At 41.5% G+C, this 23,222-nt stretch overlaps 3 protein-coding genes across 6 annotated transcripts in view; all 3 read right to left on the bottom strand.

The window, feature by feature from the left end:
• The window catches only part of kcnq5b (potassium voltage-gated channel, KQT-like subfamily, member 5b), a 120,990-nt gene extending 108,199 nt beyond the window's left edge, over positions 1-12,791 (bottom strand). For both annotated transcript variants that reach the window (XM_066657706.1, XM_066657713.1), the window contains exon 1: positions 12,424-12,791. In XM_066657706.1, coding sequence (XP_066513803.1) covers positions 12,424-12,698 — 275 coding nt within the window. In that variant the 5' untranslated portion in view covers positions 12,699-12,791. The remainder of the gene's footprint in view (positions 1-12,423) is intronic.
• Positions 12,792-17,036: 4,245 nt separating this feature from the next.
• Positions 17,037-17,603, bottom strand: LOC136677906 (apolipoprotein E-like). The gene has a single exon (XM_066655611.1). The coding sequence runs from the start codon at positions 17,601-17,603 to the stop codon at positions 17,037-17,039; it is 567 nt and encodes a 188-aa protein (XP_066511708.1).
• Positions 17,604-19,172: 1,569 nt separating this feature from the next.
• Positions 19,173-23,222, bottom strand: part of rims1b (regulating synaptic membrane exocytosis 1b) — an 80,825-nt gene continuing 76,775 nt past the window's right edge. For all 3 annotated transcript variants that reach the window (XM_066660951.1, XM_066660948.1, XM_066660949.1), the window contains one exon: positions 19,173-23,071. In XM_066660951.1, the coding sequence (XP_066517048.1) occupies positions 22,853-23,071 (219 nt within the window). In that variant the 3' untranslated portion in view covers positions 19,173-22,852. The remainder of the gene's footprint in view (positions 23,072-23,222) is intronic.

Below are 23,222 nucleotides of genomic sequence, written 5' to 3'. Positions count from 1 at the left end.
TTTACGCTCTGTCATTTCCTTTTCTTCTGTCTAGCGCGCTGTCTGCCTTCTCTTTTTTTCTGTATAGCGCTCCTCTGTATCTATTTGCACTCTTAGCTATGACAGACAGGCAGCAAAGTGGCAAGGCTCTTATAAGGCTGGACAAAATATAATTGCGGTGCACCTTATAGTCTATTAAAACAACAATAGTGTGCTACATTATTTTGGCCTGGAGAATGGCCTAGTTCTGTCCCATTTGGACAAAACACCAGTATCAAGATTATATAGCAACAAATACAACAATAATTTCAATATATTAGAAACCCATTATGGAATAATGACATATGATTACATGCTACATCAGACCACTATGAATTAAAAAATTGGAAATTTGTTAGATTACATAATTAATTTCAAAGTAGCAAATCACCCACAGAAAGATAAAACACTGATAACCAATGGTAAAAATACTGTGCCTCTGGGGCCAAATTGCATACTGTAAATACACTTTTTGGCCATGAACAATAATTCAGAGCATTTAACTTATGTGAAAAGATGCATTGTAACGACAAGCAATGTCTACTTACCGTCAAAAACAACCTTAATTAGTACCTTAGTACCTTAATGTTTGAGTTATTATATTATGTAATGTTGATACTGGTAAAACATAAACAAGTTGATGTGAAATTTTCCATTTCATTAGAGTTTTCACTTCAAAACACTCAGAGTGACATTTTTTAAACTGAAAGCTTTAATTATGCAAGAAAAACCTGTAAAATTCTCTTTTAACTGAAGTTTTCTCTGGTTTCTCTCTCTCACACACACACACACACAGTTTACAGTAATACTACACAGTAATCTTGAGAAACGTTTCCATAATTTCAAGAGGACAAATAAGATCAGTGTTTTGCTTGGCCCTCATCAGTATTACTCTACTGGACCAAGGTTAGGCCTGTTCTTTCTCACTGAGTCCTGTGTATCTGTGAGTGTGTGTTTGTATGCGTGAGAGAGAGAGTGTGTTCTTTCTCACTGTTTTATTAAGGACAGTTGGGGCCAGAAAAGGTTCAAACTGGACCTGAGAACCACTCTAGGAATAAGGGCTTGTACTCATGAAGCACATCTAAGCAGGAGGGCTGTTCCCAGAGCAGGTTTTCCTTTAACCCCTGGTGGCTCAGATACAGTATAAACAGTGGATCCAGCTGATCTGGGATCAAAACAAAAACAAAGTTTACGAACACTTGTCCAGGGATGGGCCACTCTCATGTAACCCTATCTTATATATAAGCTGACATTTGACCTCAGTGTGCTTTCCTTGAAATAAATCTCAGTAGAATCAGAGAGGAGCAATGAGGACAGTAGTTGTACTATCCACAGTAGGTAGACCTAAAATGTAATAGACTAAAGATTATAGATCGGCATATTACCCCTGTCATAGAATGCTTTTGTGTGAGGACTTGACTGCATTCAACCACATACAGGATTCTGGGTAAATAGTTCTGCGTCACAAGCATCAACACAAAGATGGAGATCTGTCATTCCCCAGTTCCACTGTTGCCCTCTTATATCCCTCTAGCCCTTTACTATAATATATATGTCATCATACTCTAAATAAAAAAAAAATAAAATAAGAGCTATGACAGATTTACTTGAACAAAAGAATCCCAGACATTTTGTTCAGGACTTTTGCAATTGACTCACAATGGTGGGAGGTGAAGGAGACATTGGTTAAACTGAGACAAAATAGTCCAGCTTCACCACGGACCAAAACAGCCTTCACCTAAACCACATAATGTCCTGTAATACACATCTATTTATTCAAGCTCACTGACTTTTCTAGACCAGCGCTAGAATTAGTGGCAGTGGCCTTTGTTGACTCAGCATGGACACCATGCTAGCTCAGTTGCTTTTGCGGCACATTAGTGGCTGTGTCAAGCTGGTTGGTGACGATGTAAAACAGGGCAAATTAAGTGAAAGCTTCTTATACACACACACATACATTAACACATACAATTCAGACATCAGCAAAGGTGTAAATTAGCCTTAAGAGCTGCAGACTAATAAGCAGAGTACAATTATGACAGGGCAAGAGTGCTACGTTGTCCTCTAGACAGGGAAAGCTACAGGATGTTCTACTGGAATATGGTTTGTGTGCTAGTTGGCTAATGCTAATTATACAAACCAGTTATCTGTCATATCATACTACATTTAAACCAGCGCTAAATGTTCTCAACTTGTAGAGTACACAAATTACATCATCGGAAAATGGTTCAATATATGAGACAAATCTAATCTGCCCAATGCCAACTATATATTCCTCCTAATTATTTGAAATATAATACTCTTTAGTTCATTAGCACTGTCCAATTAGCAGAGATTAGCAAAACACTGATAAACAGGCTGCTTAAAGACTGACTGGATAACAGTAACCAAATATTTCTAATGTAATGATAATATGGTTTTGAGGCACTGTTATGAATCTTGTTTACAGCTTTAAAACCACAATGAAAGAGGAAGTTGGTTTCTCAATATTAGCTTACCTAACAAAACCAAAACTGCAGCTCTAGAGGAAAACAGTATGTTTTTGAGCAAGAATCAACAGATAAGCGTGCCGAAAAGCGTGCACTTAATCTTCACCAAACTCAAGAACAATAGTTGCAACATTCCATGAAACTGCTGTGACCACATTTTCATCAGGTGGCATTTTTGTGAAATCTCATTACAGAACTTTCATGCAATAATTGCACAAGTTATCTCAATGCTGGCATTACTCTTGATGTTTAAATTTTTCTATGAGGATTTGATTGCATTCAACCACAGGATGTAACACACTGGTGTCAGCAGACTAGATCTGGATCACAAACATGCTCTTCTCAAAAACAAAGCTTCACCACTCAAGAAGGAGGTTTATTGCCTAAAACCCTTTAAACCCTTATGAATGTTGTGTTGGCACAGGGAAATGAGACTTATTACAGAGGTTATGTGATATAATTATGTGAGATTTTAATATTCTCCCATGCTAATTAGATGGTAGTTTTCCCAGAAAACAAACACGTTCATGGGGTTAGTGTGTATGGCAAACATAACATGGAGGATGTAGTTAACAGCTCGCTAACACCAGTCAGTTTGTAAAAAACAAAGTAAAAATAAAACAATACCGTAATAATTTATGTAAAATTTCAATGTACCCTAATCAGAGGAGGTTCATGGCATATTTGTAGAGATTTGAGAATATCTAAAAGTAGCATTAGCATAAATCTACTGTGAAAAATCATGTAAATTCGGTGCATTTGTAGCTTTACCCTAAAACTCTTGCATATTATGGATATTTTAAAAATTACTGAATGTGTGGATTTAACATAATATAGTGATAGAAATAATGATTAGAGCTGTTCATATGAATTCATGGCAAATGATGGCTACTACCTTTCACTGTTACCAACATTAGCATGCATGCTCATGATGACAACTGTCACTTTCTAGCTTTCATCATTCATTAAGAGTACTAAGTGATTTATGTAAATAATGCATACAGTGACAACGATATTCTTCTCTTCCTTCCTGCTTTGTGGTTATGTTTATGGTGGTTAAGTCTAATTTTACCTTTAAGCTACCTGTGTATTCTGCAGAGCAGGAATTAAGAGACTGAAATAAGTACAGAAATTAACCGCATGGGGCTTGCCTCCCCACACTGTCTTCCAATGACCTACTCCTAAAAGGCCTCACTTATGATTTTGTAAAATGGTAGAAATGCTGATAGTAAAAGGGACAACCCCAAATTACAAAGTGAAATCCTGACAGCAATCTTGAAACAAAAATCATCTTCAAAGCTTTCATTATTGTTTAAGCCTGCCCATTGCTTAAAATAAACAATATGATTTCTGAGAAACGTAGTGCATTTGAAATGGGTTGTTTTGTGGTAAATTTGTTGACATTTCAGATTTCTGAACATTGCTATAAGGATTTCATTGCATTCACCAGCTCTCCTGAGAACACAGTTCTGGGTGATATGGCCATGAATCAATATCATGAACATTTCACATTGATCACAACTAATCAATATTTTTTTTTTTTTTTTGGCCATCAAAGTTCTCTGACAACGATTGTACTATAAATATAATCACATATTAAAGCTTGTCAGTCTCTTCTTGAGCCATGCCCTCTTCATATTTGGTGATGTGATTGTGCTTCATGGGTTGAAACTGACTGGTGGTATTAACTTTTGGTGTCGTCAAACACATCCAAACAACACATAGAGCATTTTCCTTTGTACAAGCTGCTCAAGTTGGCCTCTGTGTTTAGGTTCTCCTCCCAGTTGCTTCCATGTGACAAATGGGATGGGGCAGAATCATGTGACTACATGCGTAGTAGTGTGGATGTAATAGGACAGTATAATATAATATATGCATGGTGGTGCAGCAGGTAGTGTCGCAGTCACACAGCTCCAGGGACCTGGAGGTTGTGGGTTCGATTCCCGCTCCGGGTGACTGTCTGTGAAGAGTTGGTGTGTTCTCCCTGTGTCCGCGTGGGTTTCCTCCAGGTGCTCCAGTTTCCTCCCACGGTCCAAAAACACACGTTGGTAGGTGAACTGGTGATTCCAAAGTGTGAGTGAATGTGTGTGTGTGGACTGGGGCCCCCTCCAGGGTGTATTCCTGCCTTGCGCCCAATGATTCGAGGTAGGCTCTGGACCCACCACGACCCTGAACTGGATAAGCAGTTACAGATAATGAATGAATATAATTAGTGGATTCAAATATTTTAAAATGCACTCATTGCAATCAATGCTAAAATGTCCCAACGTATGTCTGAAAGAATATCATTTTGCCTCTTCAAAGATTTTAGTGGAAGGCTGAGCTCCTAAGGTGCATGGGGAACATGTTGCTATGTGATATTCCTGTGTGCTACATTCAAACAGACGGCTACTTGTTGGCAGAGCTTGCTTGGAGTGAAGATAAGTGTGTGTATGCCTCTCGAGCCTCCTGTCATAATAGTCCTTTGATGACTGAAAGATTTTACCTCTTTCTTCTTCTTGCTTTCTTCTGGATGACCCCTCTCTGCCTGTCTCTCTTTGTAGCTGTCCGTGCTTCCTGACTTTTAGTTCTAGTTATCAGATGCTAACAGAATGTTTAAATACAAGATGATGACCTGACCCTTCAGATACAGTGAAGCTCACAATACACACAGGTCCTATTAAATGTATAGAGTTCCAGATCAAAGAACGTACTACATTCTCACTAGCGTTGCTTGCAAACAAAGGGATTTCTCAATATTGTGTTGGGTAAAAAGGTGGCTTGTATAACTCATATACATAAACACACACGTATGGGACAATCACATTAGTTCAGCAGTTTTGCTACATAGCACAAATCACCTACAGATACAATGGCTAATGCACTGGTGTGGGTTTTTGTGTGTGTGTACAGCAATGAAAAGAGCAGCAGAGATGCTGAAGGTGATTGGTGAGGCTGGCGTCAGTTCACAGAAATGGCCCTTCTGGGCGATGAGGCTACTCTTAATGTGTCTCCATGATTTAAGCTTCAGTCTTTGCCACTTAGGTCTGAGGAGACGCTAAAAGCTAAAACTGTGGCCCACACTTGTGCCTGGAGAGCCACTTTACTGCAGGGTTTAGTGTGTTTCCTGAGCTAGTACACTCACTTCAACTCACCAGCTGTTTATCCATGTCTTTGTTAGCTGAACCTGCCAAGTACAGGCTCCTCAGGGCTGCGACTGGCAAGACTGATCACTGAGAAACACCCCTTATACATGATAAATACATAAAATAAAATAAAACAAATAAATTAAAATGTTTTTTTGTAATTGGACAACGATGAAAGTGAGGCCAGCTTTTGTTGTTGAACCAACTTATCCCAATGGAACTGAAGAAAGCCCCTTCACTTTGCAGTCCCACTGCTCTAAAGTCCAATACTGAGTCTTGTCTGCTGCTGCTCCAGAGTCTACCACTGCTTTTCTACAGAGACTATACAAGCTGTGTGCGCGCAAAACTAACTGAAGTCGATAATTACAGGGGTTGTCTCCAAACTTAAGCATGATCATTACAACTACAGAATTTTCTGTTTGAAATCCTGCCCACAAAAAGAAACCACAATCATAAACGCGGTGGGTTCTGCAGTGGTCTTATCTTAGTTTAAAAAAGCCCTTCTAAAACCAATCTCATCCACGTAATCACAGCAGACCATGTTCTCTTTCTTGATAAAGGCACTGAAAGTCTCTCTCACCCCCGGGAGCTGTCAATCATCACGGAAAGCCGCGGCAGAACTGCATTGTGGGAGAGGTGTGCGGAAGACAGGTGAAAATGAAGGCTGTCCTGAGAGTATTACGGCAGCAGGGGGTTGGAGCTGCATTTAATAATTGAGAAGCAATTAGATATATAAGTTGGGTGGTGTGTGTGAGACATTCCTATCATCTGCAGAAGAATGTTGCAGGGCATGAACAAAATAGCAGTATTGCAATCTTATTGCAACATTCTGCGACTGTGATACTTTCTGTGTAATATTAATATATTATCAGTAATATGACATGGTTACGCACCATTTTGACCTCAGCCCATATGAATTCTGGATCTCTGATTGGTCAGGATACTCCCAGAACACAATTCAAAGACTCATTAGAGGTGGGAATGAGAGGCTAAATCTGCTGTATTATTATATCTCTAGTTAGTGGTCGCATTCACTCATTCATTCATTCATCTTCTGTAGCCATTTCATCCTGTTATGTGTTGCGGTATGTCCAGAGCCTACCCGAAATCATTGGGCACAAGCCAGTATCACACCCATCATAAGGTATTGCACAGCCGTTCCACCTACCAATACATTTTTTTAATACTGTGTTAGAAACCAGGAAACTCAGAAGGAGAAAACACCACACCCCTCACTTTTTCTTTTCCCCTTTCAAGACAAGTTCCTATGAACACTGTAAAACAGGATCTGTGTGTTGAGCTATTATAATACGTTAGTGCCAATGCAGAAAGATGCAGTGCCTGGTAGTGTGACTCAGTGGTCAGTGGAATTACAAAGTGTAAACAAAGTGGAATTACAAAGTGGGCAAAAACATCTATCGCACTTTATTTTCTTAAAGTAACACTAGGTAAGCTCCTCCAACAGTTGCAGTGTCACTTTTACAGCACTGTTCTGTAATCAGTAGGGAGGGGGGAGAGGGAAAGGATGGTTTCCTACCCTCCTCCAAATGTTACATAGTGCAGTCTCTGCAGTGCTGAGCCCAAAGTTTCTATTCTTCCTGTTACAGGTCAGTGGACCATCACAATAATTTTGAAGCTGTAATTTTAAGGTAAAAATACTACGTAGTGTTGCTTTAATGGGTGAAATGAAAACAAACCAGTTAGCATGTTTTCATGTACACCTACTACTAGTACTACTAATTGTCTAATTATGAAATAACTCTGACAATGTTTTTATGGCCTTGTTGTTTTTTGTCTTAAATGTCGGAGTACTGCCTAATGTTAATTCTACTAAAATACGCAGTCCAGATTAATATCAGCAGGACTGTTCAATAGTAGCTTCAGATATGTAAACTGGCAAACTTCTTGTTGCAAAAATTCTTGCAGCTTTAACATGAGTGTCAGAAGTCACTTTCTGAGGGAAGAAGAGGTATTTTGGCAGGATACATGGGTGTGTATATATGTATATGTAGGAATGTTCTTGACTCTTATATACCTCATGTTAATGACTAGGATTGGCAGGGCAATTGGGTGTTTATCTGTGGGATAGAATCTTTCCAGCATTCACACAGCATGGCCCTAGCCACTGTATGCATCTGTTAACAGAACATTGTGCATAACCGAACTGGGCAGTTAGTGTTCTCCTCCAAGCATGTTGAGGTGTTCAGTGGGGATGCTTGTTGGTAGCATCATGAGTTCAGTGGAGACAGTGGAAACAGGCGATGACTACAATTCAAGAGAAACCTGGGTTTAGGAAATACATTAAATTAATCTTAATCTTAAACATTACCTTAATGTGCATTAATGTAAAAAATATAAGTCATTGTGCACCATTTTCGTGGCTCTATGGATCATGAAATGTTCTCACAGTGTAAAAGGGAGCTGGTGTTTTTCTACACTGTGAAAATATAACCTGCAGAAATTGAGTAAAGAGGGTTTAATATGACAGCGAGGATTTCCTGTTACTAAATCTTCCTCTTTTCTCTTTCTCTCTCTCTCTCTCACTCACTTTCCAGCCCCCCAACAACCACCTACCCCCCTGCCCCCGCCACTCTCTCTAGCATAGCTGGGTGGATAAGAGAGCGTTAATCCTGAGGTGTGCTCAAAGGCTGCACTGTGTACAGAAAAGCGCCTTGAAAGCAGGAGGGGCACCCCACTATACAAAGCCCCCTTTAGTATGAGCTCTCTCTCTCTCTCTCACACACACACACACCACATACACACACGAACGCATGCACGCACGCTCGCTCAGTGCTAAGACATCAGAAATGAACTAAGTCTGCTGTAAAAGGGTTCAGTATGGCTTAGAGCAGCATCCCATAGTCGCTATAGAGTCTTGGTAAGCTGCATCTTTTCTCTTTAAACTTCTATCAAAGGAAAACACTCTGACATTTTTCCTTTTCAAACCGAGAGCCCTGGCCCTCAGTAAATATTCAGCCCAGTTCCAGGCCAGATGAAAGACACCAGTAGCACCCGGCGCTCTTTGAAGCATTCCGTTTACCCACAAATCGAAATGTGTGTGTGTGTGTGTGTGTGTGTATATTTATATATATATATATAATATAACAATTAAGTATAAATATATAAAAACAGAGTTCCCTCTATTTGCCTGAAATTTAGCAGTTTACATTGTGTTACAATGTTGTGTTAAAATGTTAAAATGCCAGCAAGAATATTTCTCGGATGCTGTGAGGATGTTACAGAATGACATTTTGGAAAATGTTCTAATATAACAGTGTAATGGGAGATAAGCTAATTAACCAAAGGTTATACTACAACACTGGAGAATTCTAACCCTAACACTGTGAGGGTTAACACAGTTGGGAAGCTTACGGTTTGACACTGGAGAATATTACAGTGTAACACAGTTGGGAAGGTTATGGTTTGACACTGGAGAATATTAGAGTGTAACACAGTTGGGAAGGTTATGGTTTGACACTGGAGAATATTACAGTGTAACACAGTTGGGAAGTTTACGGTTTGACACTGGAGAATATTACAGTGTAACACAGTTGGGAAGCTTACGGTTTGACACTGGAGAATATTACAGTGTAACACAGTTGGGAAGGTTATGGTATGACACTGGAGAATATTACAGTGTAACACAGTTGGGAAGGTTATGGTATGACACTGGAGAATATTAGAGTGTAACACAGTTGGGAAGCTTACGGTTTGACACTGGAGAATATTACAGTGTAACACAGTTGGGAAGCTTACGGTTTGACACTGGAAAATATTAGAGTGTAACACAGTTGGGAAGCTTACGGTTTGACACTGGAAAATATTACAGTGTAACACAGTTGGGAAGGTTATGGTTTGACACTGGAGAATATTAGAGTGTAACACAGTTGGGAAGGTTATGGTTTGACACTGGAAAATATTAGAGTGTAACACAGTTGGGAAGCTTACGGTTTGACACTGGAAAATATTACAGTGTAACACAGTTGGGAAGGTTATGGTATGACACTGGAGAATATTACAGTGTAACACAGTTGGGAAGGTTATGGTTTGACACTGGAGAATATTACAGTGTAACACAGTTGGGAAGCTTACGGTTTGACACTGGAGAATATTAGAGTGTAACACAGTTGGGAAGGTTATGGTATGACACTGGAGAATATTACAGTGTAACACAGTTGGGAAGGTTATGGTTTGACACTGGAGAATATTAGACTGTAACACAGTTGGGAAGGTTACGGTTTGACACTGGAGAGTATTACAGTGTAACACATTTGGGAACATTATGGTTTGACACTGGAGAATATTACAGTATAACACAGTTATAAAGGTTATGGTTTGACACTGGAGAATATTGTAGTGTAACAGTTGGGAAGGTTATGGTTTGACACTGGAGAATATTACAGTGTAACAGTTGGGAAGGTTACGGTATGACACTGGAGAATATTAGAGTGTATTACAGTTGGGGATGTTACAGTATGACACTGGAGAATATTACAGTGTAACACAGTTGGGAAGGTTATGGTTTGACACTAGAGAATATAACAGTGTAACACAGTTGGGAAGGTTATGGAATGACACTGGAGAATATTACAGTGTATCACAGTTGGGAATGTTGTGGTATGCCACGGGAGAATTTAACAGTGTGACACAGTTGGGGATGTTACAGTATGACACTGGAGAATATAACAGTGTAACACAGTTGGGAATGTTACAATATGACACTGGAGAATATAACAGCGTAACACAGCTCGGAATGTTATAGTATGACACTGGAGAATATAACAGTGTAACACATTTGGGAATGTTGTGGTATGACACTGGAGAATATAACAGTGTAACACATTTTGTAATGTAATGGTATGAAAACTTTTTCAGCGCTGCATTGCTTTTGGATATTATATATCTTCATTAACCCAACCCTCTCCCATCTATGAAAAACTGAATGACTGTGGACTCTGGTAGCTCTTATGTAATCCAAAATTTTGTGATCCATTTTAATGCTTTTGACCATCTTGCTGTAAAAGACCATCAAGCTCTTACACACAGCACTGACAGGTCTGCAGGCAACATTTCAAACCTAGTTGTAAGATACAGGGAAGATAATCTATAAATGTCTCCTGTAACTGTGTTGAGACAAGAACCATTTAATGATGAAACAGTTGATCAGAAGAGACTGAGAGTTTCTGAAAGTCTGATGCAACTTTCAGACCCCGCTGGTTAGACTGTGTGCTAATTTCAGCACAGTTTCTTATGTATACTCCAACAGCAAGCAAAAACCACCAACACCACCCTTTTGCAAACGTCACTTCACACTGCTGTGTGCTTCAGTCCTGGTGTATTATCATCCTCTAAGCAACACACAGAATGAGCTGACCCATTCTCACATGCCTGCCCCTGCACTGTGGGTCATTCCATCACACAGCATGGCAGTATAGGTCATCAAAACGTGTTCATCATTATTAGAGAGCTGACTTTATTTATCTTACCCTATATGAGTCAAGGATAAGGGGCTTTTGAAAAACACAATTAACACCAGTCTAGTGGAAGCAAACAGCTTTGGTGGATATGAGAATCTTCTCTGTTTTCCAATGGGAAATGAGCAGCATTCCAGCAGGAATTCCACTCTGCTGTTAAGTATATAACCCTCTACTTGTGATCATCATTCTCATCACTGGCTATACAGAGGTAATCAGAAAATGTTTATGAATATATTGCACAAAGTTTAAGACACAGTTTTACAATGATTAGACGCAAAACAAACTTTACCAAACACTAACTGAACATTTTTGACATTACACAAAAACTCTACCTAGACATGTGCAGGTTTACTGATGGTGGTGGAGTGTAGAGAATATGTCTTGATCAACACCATGCACTGGAAAGTCTTGCAAATTCACAACAGAGCACCTTGAATGATTTTGATTTCATCTCAGTGGTTAAATTTGGAAGTTTGGAAGATGCATGTAACTCAGCCTGAATGGCCTTGAATGCATGAGTTTACAGAGATATGGAATGTATTCAGAACATTTGATTTGATGCTGAAGTTAAAATCTATAAATGTTAGGATTCAAGAATGGCAGGCCTATTCATGATATAGTAAATGTGGGGGTAACAATTTTCTGTGAACTAAACAATACCACAGGGCACCACAATAAGTAGTGTATGACTAATGTACAATAGCTGAAAGTGGGTATCCATAATACACTGCACTGTTTCACAAAAGCCTGCATGAGGTAGTGTCCAAAATTCTTGAATTCAGTTCATTATTATTGTGCAACACACAATGAGTAATGGAGGGAATAGTGAATAGGGAACCATTTTGAACACAGCTCAAGTGACAGTTTTCAGTGTGATGATTGTCCTGATTACATTATGACATGTCAATGTGATGATGTCATAATGATGTCCTAAGGTCCTGATTCCATCATAATCAGGTGTGATGATTTCACAGTGCCATATTCAGGTATTCTGACTCCGTGACATGTACATGTGATGAACACTGAATAAAAATCTAGTCTTTATTAATCACTGTGCTAAGAGTTAATCTTCACTAAGTCATGCTGTGATGGATGTGATGATTTCAGAGTGACACCTGCTGATGCGATGATAGCAGAATGAGGCTATTACCTGTGATGGATTCAGCAAGGCACGTGCTAATGTGTTGAATTCAGTGGCTTATTCGACACGTGCTCCACAGCGCAATCAGCAGGCGGCAACAGGTGGAGCGAGAGTCCACTCCGCAAGGAAAACAACAACAGCAACAACAACAACAAAAAGAGCGCGTAACTCACACAAACGCGTGGTAGACGAAGGCCCACGAGCGCGGTCTCTCCAGCAGGTTGTAGAGGCAGTTCTGCAGGCGGCGGTAGCGCGCGTTCCTGCGGCCGCCGTGCGTCCCGTGCAGGAGCGGCTTCCCGAGCAGGCTGAGGCGCGCGGCCCGTTTCCCGCGCTGAGTCTCCGCGCATGGGGTGCGCGCTGCCTCCGCATCCGAGCCCTCCTTCGTTCCGTGCGCCGGAGAGGCGCGCAGCCATGGGGCGCCCTCCACGCCGCTGCGGTTCCGCGGCATGGCATCAGCCGGGCATCACGGCATTATATTCCGGACAGCGCGTGGCTTGGCGGTCAACGGCGAGCGCGAGAAGAACTCGGACACATGGGGGGAGGGGGGAAGTCTTCGGGCTTTAGACAGGGGGCTCTTCTCTCGAGCGCGCTGACGTACGGGTAAAGAAAGTGTGGCAGAGGCGGCACGAAGAGCGCGCGCTCGAAACGGACTCTACGCGCTACTGTTTCACACCCGTGTTCAGACCGAGGCCACGCCCCTTGCGCTGGGATTGGATGGGATGGGTTCGTGTGGCGGCGGAGGCGGGGCCCTGCGTACCAATGTGGTCTGTAAATACAGCCACACTTCCAGGAAACTTATAAGAGCACAGAAAGATTTGCATATGCAGTAGGCCTGGCTTGAGTGAGTTTAAGACCTAAAACCTAGGTTTAAGCTGCTACTGTGGGGGAGGTGTGTTATGATACTGCACAGGAAACCCACTATCTCTCTCCATCTGCGAACAGATGATAACAGACTGTACAGAAGAAAGCAAGGTCGCCATGCTCAAAGCCAAGGGGTGGATAGTAGAGTGTAGTAAAGCCCACTTGAGCAGTGGAGCAGTGGAACTGTGTTCTGTAGAGTGATGGATCACCACTTTGGGGTGAGCTGGAGTGGCAGTTGTGACCTCACTAATTCTCCTGTGTCTGAAAGCAACCGGGTCTTCACAGAAACGTCCCAGTGCCTAGTGTCAAGCTTTTCTAGAATGTATACTGCTGCAGTGGGTGAATGAAGACTCCCGCTGAGCCCCTTGTGCTTGTAATACATTCAGAATAGCTCAGGACAGCCTTCACAAAGGCCAAGGAGAGCGGCGGGTAAGAGTGGGGTATCCAAATAAGGCACTTACAGCTCAGAGTGGAGGCTGGGGATTCCATATGTAAAAGTGTCTATTTGAGTAGAGTGAAATTCCCACAGTCACTGGATTAGGAACACCTACCTTGTATCTCCACTCATCGTCGATTTTATCAGCTCCACTGACCACACAGGAGCACTATGGAGATGGATGCTGTGTTATTGCCATTTCACCCTGGCGCAATACAGCAGCACTGACACTGACGTGGTGGTCGTGTGTTAGCGTGTATTGGGCTGGTACGAGTGGATCAGACACAGCAGTGCTGCTGGAGTTTTTAAAAGCCCTGAGAAAAGTCCACCAACAAAAAGCATCCATCCGACAGCGCCCTGTGTCCACTGATGGAGGACTAGAGGACGACCAACACGCACTGTGCAGCACCAGATGAGCTACTCTGTCTGACTTTACATCTAGAAGGTGGACCATTCAAGGTTGAGTGGACAGTAAGTGGGCACAGTGTTTAGAAACTCCAGCAGCACTGCTGTGTCTGATCCACGTGCACAACACACACACACACACACTCCACCAACACGTCAGTGTCACTGCAGCGCTAAGAATGATCCACCACTCAAAGCATACCTGCTCTGTGGGGGTCTTGTGGGGGCAAGTCTGCTTATAGTGTCAAAGAACTCATGTGACTGAACCAAGGCACCATGGCTGCTTGTGTACTAACTACACCTACACCATAGCTAATACATACTTCTGTAATTGGGACATAGCCATTGTGTAGGAACGTTTTATTCCAGTTATAACTAGAACTAAAGTGTTAGTTTGTGTGTAAGCACAGCCAGTGATGTGTATTTAGGTTTTATATAAGAGCTCTTTATACTTGTCTACTTCTGGTAAAAGTCGATCAAGGGTGACGAATGCCTCGCTTGAGGACCAGGGTGCTGCTGGATGTGAATAGTAACTCTAGTTTTAGTCCAGTGTTTGGGGGTGACTCTAGTTAAAGCTGTAATGTTAGCAGGTTAGCCACTGGTGACCCGATTAACAAAGAGGGCTGTGAGTTTGCAAAACATGTTAAAATACAATGTTAAGCTAAAATTAGTCTCAGGTCTAACCCTAACCAGGGTCGTTCACTTTCAGTTTAGCTCAGATATATATCTGCCCTGTGACTAGTTCTGAACACAGGAAATGAGGCGTTTCACTTTTGTGTTATCTGCTTCTGTGGCAAGTGTTCACTTCCTCTACAGTTCAGAAACAACGCTTACACTTTAGTGAGTGTGAAACACAGAGACGTGTTTCATTCATTCATCTTCCTTAATACCGTCACCTTGTTGAGTTTCGTGGTGGGTCCAGAGAGTAACTGGAATCATGGGTAGAAACGCACCAGATGGGTCCATTCCAGGGCATTACACATTCACACCTGTGAATAATTTTACACACTCACCCTGTGACTCACACCTGTGGATTATTTCACACACTCACCAAGTCACTCACACACTCACCCAGTCACTTACACACTCATCCAGTCACTTACACACTCACCCAGTCACTCACACCTGTGGACAATTTCACACACTCACCCAGTCACTCACACACTCACCCAGTCACTTACACGCTCACCCAGTCACTCACACACTCACCCAGTCACTTACACACATCTGTGGACAATTTCACACATTCCACCACTCACTCACACATTCACCCACACCTGTGGACAATTTCACAAACTCACCTAGTCACTCACACAATCACCCAGTCACTCACACACTCACACCTGTGGACAGTTTTACACTCACTCAGTCACTGACACGCTCACACAGTCACTCACACAATCACACACTCACCCACTCACTCACACACTCACCCAGTCACTCACAAACTCACCCAGTCACTCACACACTCACACCTGTGGACAATTTTACACTCACCCAGTCACTCACACAATCACCCAGTCACTCATACATTCACCCACTCACTCACACCTGTGGACAATTTCACACACTCACCCAGTCACTCACAAACTCACCCAGTCACTCACACACTCACACCTGTGGACAATTTCACACATTCACCCAGTCACTCGCACACTCACCCAGTCACTCACACACTCACACCTGTGGACAATTTCACACACTCACCCAGTCAGTCACACCTGTGGACAATTTCACACACTTGCCCCGTCACTCACACACTCACCAAGTTACACACACACACACCCAACGTGTGAGTTTAGACTCCTCACAGTGATTAAAGGCAGGGCCCAGGACTCCTGGCGCAGAGGACCCAAGGACCCTGAAGCTGTGTGGCTTTAAGAAACAGACAACTTCTACGATGTGCATTTCCTTTATTTGTGTAAAAAACTCTTTGCTCATTTCCGTTTCAGTAATAAGCAATTTCCGTTTTGCAGCCCCCCAGATGTGGCCTTGGTGTGGTGGGGGTCAGAGTGGTCCGGTCACTCTGTGTGGAGGGTGTGAAGACGTGTGCTAATAGAGACCACTAATTAGCTGCATTAGGAACAAAATTGCTGTCTGAATTACATTGGTGCTGCTTCATCAGGCGCTAAACATAGCGGAGCCAGACCAGGCCTGCAGCATCTGCCTTGTTCAGGCTCAGCATGATGACACCCGGCCGAGTGCAGAGTGGACGCTGGTGTGGGAATTGTGTGAATTGTGCCAACTGCCCAGAGAATGACTCAAAAGACCCCAACCAATGTAAGCAGCGAGACCACCACGCCACAGTCGTACTGAGAGTTAACAGTAGGAGACATTAGTAGGAAATATCTGCTTTATTACAGAGACAGAAGACCCCCGGAGGTTTGAGAGAAAGTGTATTTGCGTGCGTGTGTGTGTGTGTGTGTTATCACAGTGGTGGGCTAGCAGTCTACATCCTCCTCCAGTGAAACCAGTGAATCAGCTTTAAGGTGCACCCACTGTATCTATTAACAGCTGACAAACTGAAACTAAATGGGAGTAGCTACACATGAGCCTGTAAGGGTATATAAATGCCCCTTGCACTGGACTGGGGAGCAGTGTAATTGTCCTCTAGAATGATGGAGCACAATCCAATATCTTTTAAATAAGTGGTGTTTGAGATCCAGGACCTTTCACCAACGACAGCACCTGTCCTCATGGTCATGCAATCAAAGTCTCACAGAAATGTGTAATGCTTTCCTTCAACAGCAAACAGGGGACACATTCACTAGAGCTCACCCTTAAATTCAGGAACAACGTAGGAAGAGCAGAAGAACAGTATTTTGTCAACTGATCAGAAGGGAGGGCTGAAGGTACCAGACTGAGAGCCTGTGGTTTGGGTAAAACTGCTAAATATACTCAGCAGAGGTTTAGAAGAGTGGAGGAGTAGTGTGAAGAAGAAGAGAGATGTGTAGAGAGGAGAGAAGAAATGTGGGGAAGAGTTGGAAGAGAGAAGAGAGGAATTGAAGAGTGGAGAAGAGAGAAGAGATGGACAGAAGAAGAGAGAGAAGTATGGAGAAGAACAGAGTCTCCTCTGAATCTCTACTAATTTACTATTAATTCTCTCCCAAATCTCCTCTGAATCTCTACTGATTCACTACTGGTTCTCTCCCGAGTCTCCTCTGAAACTCTACTAATTCTCTTCTGAGTCTCCTCTGAATCTCTACTGATTCTCTCCCAAGTCTCCTCTGAATCTCTACTGATTCTCTTCAGTCTCCTCTGAATCTCTACTGATTCTCTCCCAAGTCTCCTCTGAATCTCTACTAATTCTCTTCTGAGTCTCCTCTGAATCTCTACTGATTCTCTCCCAAGTCTCCTCTGAATCTCCACTGATTCTCTCATGAGTCTCTTCTGAATCTCTACTGATTCTCTCATGAGTCTCCTCTGAATCTCTACTAATTCTCTTCTGAGTCTCCTCTGAATCTCTACTGATTCTCTCCCAAGTCTCCTCTGAATCTCTATGGATTCACTGATTCTCTCCTGAGTCTCCTTCGTATCTCTACTGATTCTCTCCTGAGTCTCCTCTGAATCTCTACTGATTCTCTCACGAGTCTCCTCTGAATGTCTATTGATCCTCTTGAGTCTCCTCTGAATCTCTACTGATTCTCTCATGAGTCTCCTCTGAATCTCCCCTGAATCTCTGCTGATTTTTTTGAGTCTCCTCTGAATCTCTACTGATTCTCTCAGGAGTCTCCTCTGAATCTCTACTAATTTACTATTGATCCTCTCCCAAATCTCCTATGATTCTCTACTGGTTCTCTCTTGAGTCTCCACTGAATTTCTGCTGAGTCTCTCCCAAGCCTCCTCTGAATCTCTATGGATTCACTGATTCTCTCCCGAGTCTCCTTCATATCTATACTGATTCTCTCCTGAGTCTCCTCTGAATGTTTACTGATTCTCTCCAAAAGCTCCTCTGAATCTCTACTGATTCTCTCCTGAGTCTCCTCTGAATGTTTACTGATTCTCTCCAGAATCTCCTCTGAATCTCTACTGATTCTCTCCTGAGTCTCCTCTGAATGTTTACTGATTCTCTCCAAAAGCTCCTCTGAATCTCTACTGATTCTCTCCTGAGTCTCCTCTGAATGTTTACTGATTCTCTCCAGAATCTCCTCTGAATCTCTACTGATTCTCTCCAGAATCTCCTCTGAATCTCTACTGATTCTCTCCTGAGTCTCCTCTGAATGTTTACTGATTCTCTCCAGAATCTCCTCTGAATCTCTACTGATTCTCTCATGAGTCTCCTCTGAATGTCTATTGATCCTCTTGAGTCTCCCCTGAATCTCTGATTCTCTTCCAAGTCTCCTCTAAATCTCTACTGATTCTCTCATGAGTCTCCTCTGAATCACTAATGATTCACTACTAATTTTCTTCTCTAGTTTCTTGAGTCTCTGCTGATTCACCTCTCCCTCTCATGAGGAGGACCCTCAAAGACTTTGTGATCTTCCAAAAGATCTACACTATACTGACATCAACATGATGCAGGCCTACGGGGTCAAAGACTTTGAGTGTGCTTGGTTCAGACGTGTGTACTTGGAACAGACCGGTGTGAGCTCTACAGGGTCTGGTCTCTCTCATGGTTTTAAATGAGCTCACCTGAGAAAGCCATAAACAAAACCATCCGTTCTGACCGGTCCTCACTTGGATTACCAGACAGCGAGCGCACTGACTGTTCCTCTCTGCTGAGTCTGCAGTGTACAGTCTGACTGATGGCTGCCCTCTGCTGGCAGAACGGGGTCAGAGAGAATCCAAGCAAAGGATAGAGGGGGTTGGGTTGGAGAGAAATGCTATGTTTGTCTTTGTTATTAATATTTTGCAGATGAACTACAAAGATGACCCTGAGTGACCACAAATGGACTGGGATTTCCTTCAGGTCTCAGAATCAGCTGTGGTCAGAGGGTCATGGGTGTGGGGTCATGAAAAGCTTTGAACAGATTAGTTACAGATGTCATGATCTTAACATTTGTGCCTCAGTAAGTAGAGTTTGGAAATGGCCACTGTAGTGTTTTTGGGTGACATTACAATGCTGAATACAAGCCTGGTAAAACAACTATGAATTCTGTTTCTGCTGCATAAACACACACAAACCTATAAATAGATTTTAGGATTAAAATATTGGAACTCAAGAAAAGTGCTGGGATAGCAAACAGTAAGGAGTATTTTTCTTCCACACACTTTTTTTTATTTGGAAATAATAAAAATGAACTCTTTTTTTTATATAAAACATACACATCATTTGAGCCACATCTTTATACAAACAAAAAATGTTGCAAGTGAATATTTCATAATCCTAGGTTTTTTTTTCTGGACTCATTTCAGTGGAACACATACTGCAAGTTGTAAACAATCAGCTTTTTTGTATTTATCATATTAATTCTCTAAGCAATAATACTGAGGAAGAGGATGAAAACCGTCCGGATGGGAAAAGAAAAATGGGTCCTGGTTATTTATTGATTTTTTTTTTTTTGATGAAGATATGTGGTGTTTTCTGGAGCTGAAGTGAAGGACTGTGCTTTGGGTTGGAAAGCAGAGAGGATGAGTGTGTTCTGCTCAGTGGACGTTTTTCGGCAGAAGTCTGGACTTGGCCCCGGAGAAGTAAGAAAGGTTTTCCGCTCAGCGGTCCTTCTTTGGGATGTTCCTCTCCCAAAATAAAAGAAATCCTTGGCCCCGTGTTGCAAATATGGCTTAACCACATGGTTATTTCATATTTACATTATATGTGCACATCACTGTATTTCACATACAGATGCAGTTCCATAGCTATGTATAATATTTTATATGGTTTGGTTCTAATTCTGTAGATTATTGGGCTGTGTACATCTTTAATAGCTAATCTTTTTGGAGATAAAAGTATGATTTACATTGTAAAAGAATAAGGTTTGGTATATGTTCAAATGTTACAGTACACACACATTTCCCTCAAAAAGGGTTTTAAAAAGTCAAATGAAGATGAGAATCCATTCAAATAATAACAATAAAGAAATCAAATACAAACCCAAGAGTAAACATTCATCACCAGAATGGGGGACAAGTACTGGATCCTTTTTTTTTTCTTCTTTTTTCTTAAACTGATCTGAAAAGTCTACCAGTGAGAGTGAATGGCTTTAGTTTCTTAGTTTTATCTCTTTATAATCAAGTACAAGCAAGCTGTACAGGTACATGCAACAACAAGCTGGCCTACTGTATGTGGAACTAACACATGTATCTATCCTTAATATTTATTTATTTTTTTTCCCTTCTGTTTTTGTCTATTTTACAAAAGAAAAAACAAACCAAAGACCAATGTGCATGCAGCTCGGAACAGTTCTGAGTCATGCTCCGCCCCTCTCAGGGAGGGGCCAGTGGCCTGACACACAATTGGTGGCTTTGTATCAGCAAAAAAGACTGAAAGATGTTTGTAGTAAAAGCATGTTTGTGGCATGTAAAAAAAAAAGGCATAACTTAATTTCAAATGGACAGATATGAGCTGAAAAACAACTTTCTACAAAGTGTCAATCTCAGAGTGGCACATGTACAGTTTGCCACCTCATTGCTGTTGAGAGAAAACTTATTTTCCAAATTTTAAACACATAGCAGCCAATACACCTGGTTTGAAACTTACTCTGTCATGTTTAGCAGGCTGAATATTATCCACAAGGGGGTGGTGTTACCACACCTTTAGACTGCCAGTTTAAATGTTTTCACAGAAAACCCACTCTAACTCAAATCTCAGTTGTAATAGTAGCCTGTGGCCAGTTGAAGTGAAATTAATATTTTCATAATAGGTTTAGGCTGAGAAGTGTTTTAAATCTTTTTATGTAAATATGGAGGAATGCGATGCTAAATAGACTTTTATTTTGAAGATATCACGTTTTCTCACAAAGGCAATGACATGCTACATTTGCTTTACGAACAGCAAGTTCTTGAGCTTGGAAATAGAAGAATTACTTGGTTTTTGTTGAAATTTTGTAAAGAAAATATAAGAATTTACAGCCAAAAAGGCTTTTGTTATATAAATACCCCTTTTAGATGGACTGGTGTACCATTAACTAAACCAGTGTTTTCCAGTGTTTCCCTGCACCTTCATATTATTAACTAACTTTCAATTAGCGAATAATTCTTTGTGAAGATGACTTAGGTGGGGACTGAATGAAAAAAAAATCCACTGAACTGAGTAAAAAGCTCAAAACTGTGAACTAGACCTGGGAAACACTGGTCTGAAAGACTCATGTTGTTAGCACAAATGAAGGCTATCAGTAGCCATTTAGCATAACGCTAATGACACTATGTTGGTCCCCTCCACATTTCTTTCACTGATAGACAACACTAGTATCTCTGAGCCATGTATTTCAAACTGGAAAAGCTGGACGACCTTGGCCAGTGAATTATTTTAGACCATAATGCTTAATTTGAGGCTTTAGCAAACAAGCACAGATAATCAGAAAGTGCTAAAACTGACAGAAATGCTTGGACACTACCTGATCAAATGATAAGTTTTGTTGATTTTCCAAGTTCTAAATTCTGGTTTGTTTTTTTTCTAATATTCATTCCCAATTTTTATAACATACTGGAAATAATAAAGCAAAAATATTTATTCATTCATTCATTGTCTGTAATGGCTTATCCAGTTCAGGGTTGCGGTGGATCTGAAGCCTACCCGGAATCACTGAGTGCAAGGCAGGAACACACCCTGGAGGGGGTGCTAGTCAAAATATTTAAGCAAGGCAAAACATTTATATGTATGTATTTCCAATTAAAATATCTAGAAATTTCCCCAAATAAAGTCAATTCAGCAAAATAACAGAATTCAAATTCGCAGATCTGTGTTCTCTGTAGAGACTATGTACTTATACGTTGAAACATGTAAATTGGCAAAGTGCCCAAACTTTTGACTGCACTTGACTTGACTGTTGAACTAGTTTAAGCACTTCTTATAGAAAACCTTTTTGAATAATGAAAAATAAAAGTGTAAAAATGGAAACCCAAAGATAAAGTGGCATGATCAAAAGCGTGTCTTGCTTTTCTTCCACTGTCTTTTTTTTTTTTTTTTTCTCTGCATCATTTTCACCATGCATACAGTACAGTAGACGGCACAAACCTCGTAAAAACTGGTGTGCCGGAGGTAAGAAAATAATCAGCGAAAAGAATAAGACTAAAAGAGGAAACGTTTTGTAGGAGATGGTGGCCTCCAACGTTTGTGGTAAACATTTCAGGAAAAAATGGAGACTTTTGATGGAAATGGACCACAACTGGGGTCCTCAAGGTTTTAGGCACCAAGAAAGGCCCTGCTTCCCTTTGACTTTTAAACCGCTCTCCTTTCCAAACAGGTTGTACAGTGGGTCTCCATGGAAACCCCACAATCCCTTGGTCGGAGGTTGTCATTGTAGTTGTTTTTTTTGTTTTTTTTTGGGTCAATACATTCTGATGCTCTTTTAAAAACTAGCTACGTACATTTCTTTAACATTGATTTTTTGATTAAAAATCACCCTGCTTTCATCGTGTTCTTAAATTAGTGCTTCCCACCACTGTTCCCAGTACTGCTGTATTGTAGTTCAGCCCTAGTTCTTGTGTGACAAACTGAGCAAAATACAAAAAAAAAAAAAAAAAAAAAGGTGTAGACTACATAGTCGCAGACAAACGGAATCGGCAGAACGCACAGGTCTCGTTTTTGTACACGCACACGAGAGGAAAGAAAGAACACAAACCCACCGGAAGCGGCAGGAGTGATTGTCAGACTTCATCAAAGCTTTGTGTGTGTGTGTGTGTTTGTGTGTGTGTGTGTGTTTCATCGCATTTTCTGTCTGCATTCGGTCTGATTGTTGTCCTGTTGCACTCTCACTCTTTCTCTCACTGGTCGTATGCAGTGTGCTTGGTACGTTCATCCACTACGAACGGACCCCCGGGGGTCCTGATGAACTGTCCAGAGATGACTGGGAAGCGCGTCGAGTCAGAGAGGCCAGAGTGGGGTCTACTAAGGAGGAGGGAGGAAACAGTTTGTACCAGCCAATCACGTTGCTGGCCAGGTCCAGCTCCTCCAGTAGGATTTGTGCTACTCCCATGAAAGATTTGTGGTCCATTCGTCCATAGTCTCCCCAGACAATCACCTAACAGACACAAAGTCAACAAACCATTCAGGATTCAGTTGACACATGAACGAGGCTCATTCTCGTTGAAAGAAATTCTCTGGGGAGAACACTGCTGTGGGGTTTGATCCTTGTGGTATTTTGACCAAAGACAGACAGACATTTCATTAAG

Source organism: Hoplias malabaricus, chromosome 2 (assembly GCF_029633855.1).
Source record: "Hoplias malabaricus isolate fHopMal1 chromosome 2, fHopMal1.hap1, whole genome shotgun sequence".
NCBI lineage: Eukaryota > Metazoa > Chordata > Actinopteri > Characiformes > Erythrinidae > Hoplias > Hoplias malabaricus.
This window is presented reverse-complemented; position numbering and strand designations above follow the sequence as displayed.

What these genes read in the sequence shown, in the direction of transcription:
- LOC136677906 (XM_066655611.1), bottom strand. Translation starts at nt 17,603, where the DNA reads ATGAGAGAATCAGTAGAGATTCAGAGGAGACTCAAGAGGATCAATAGA.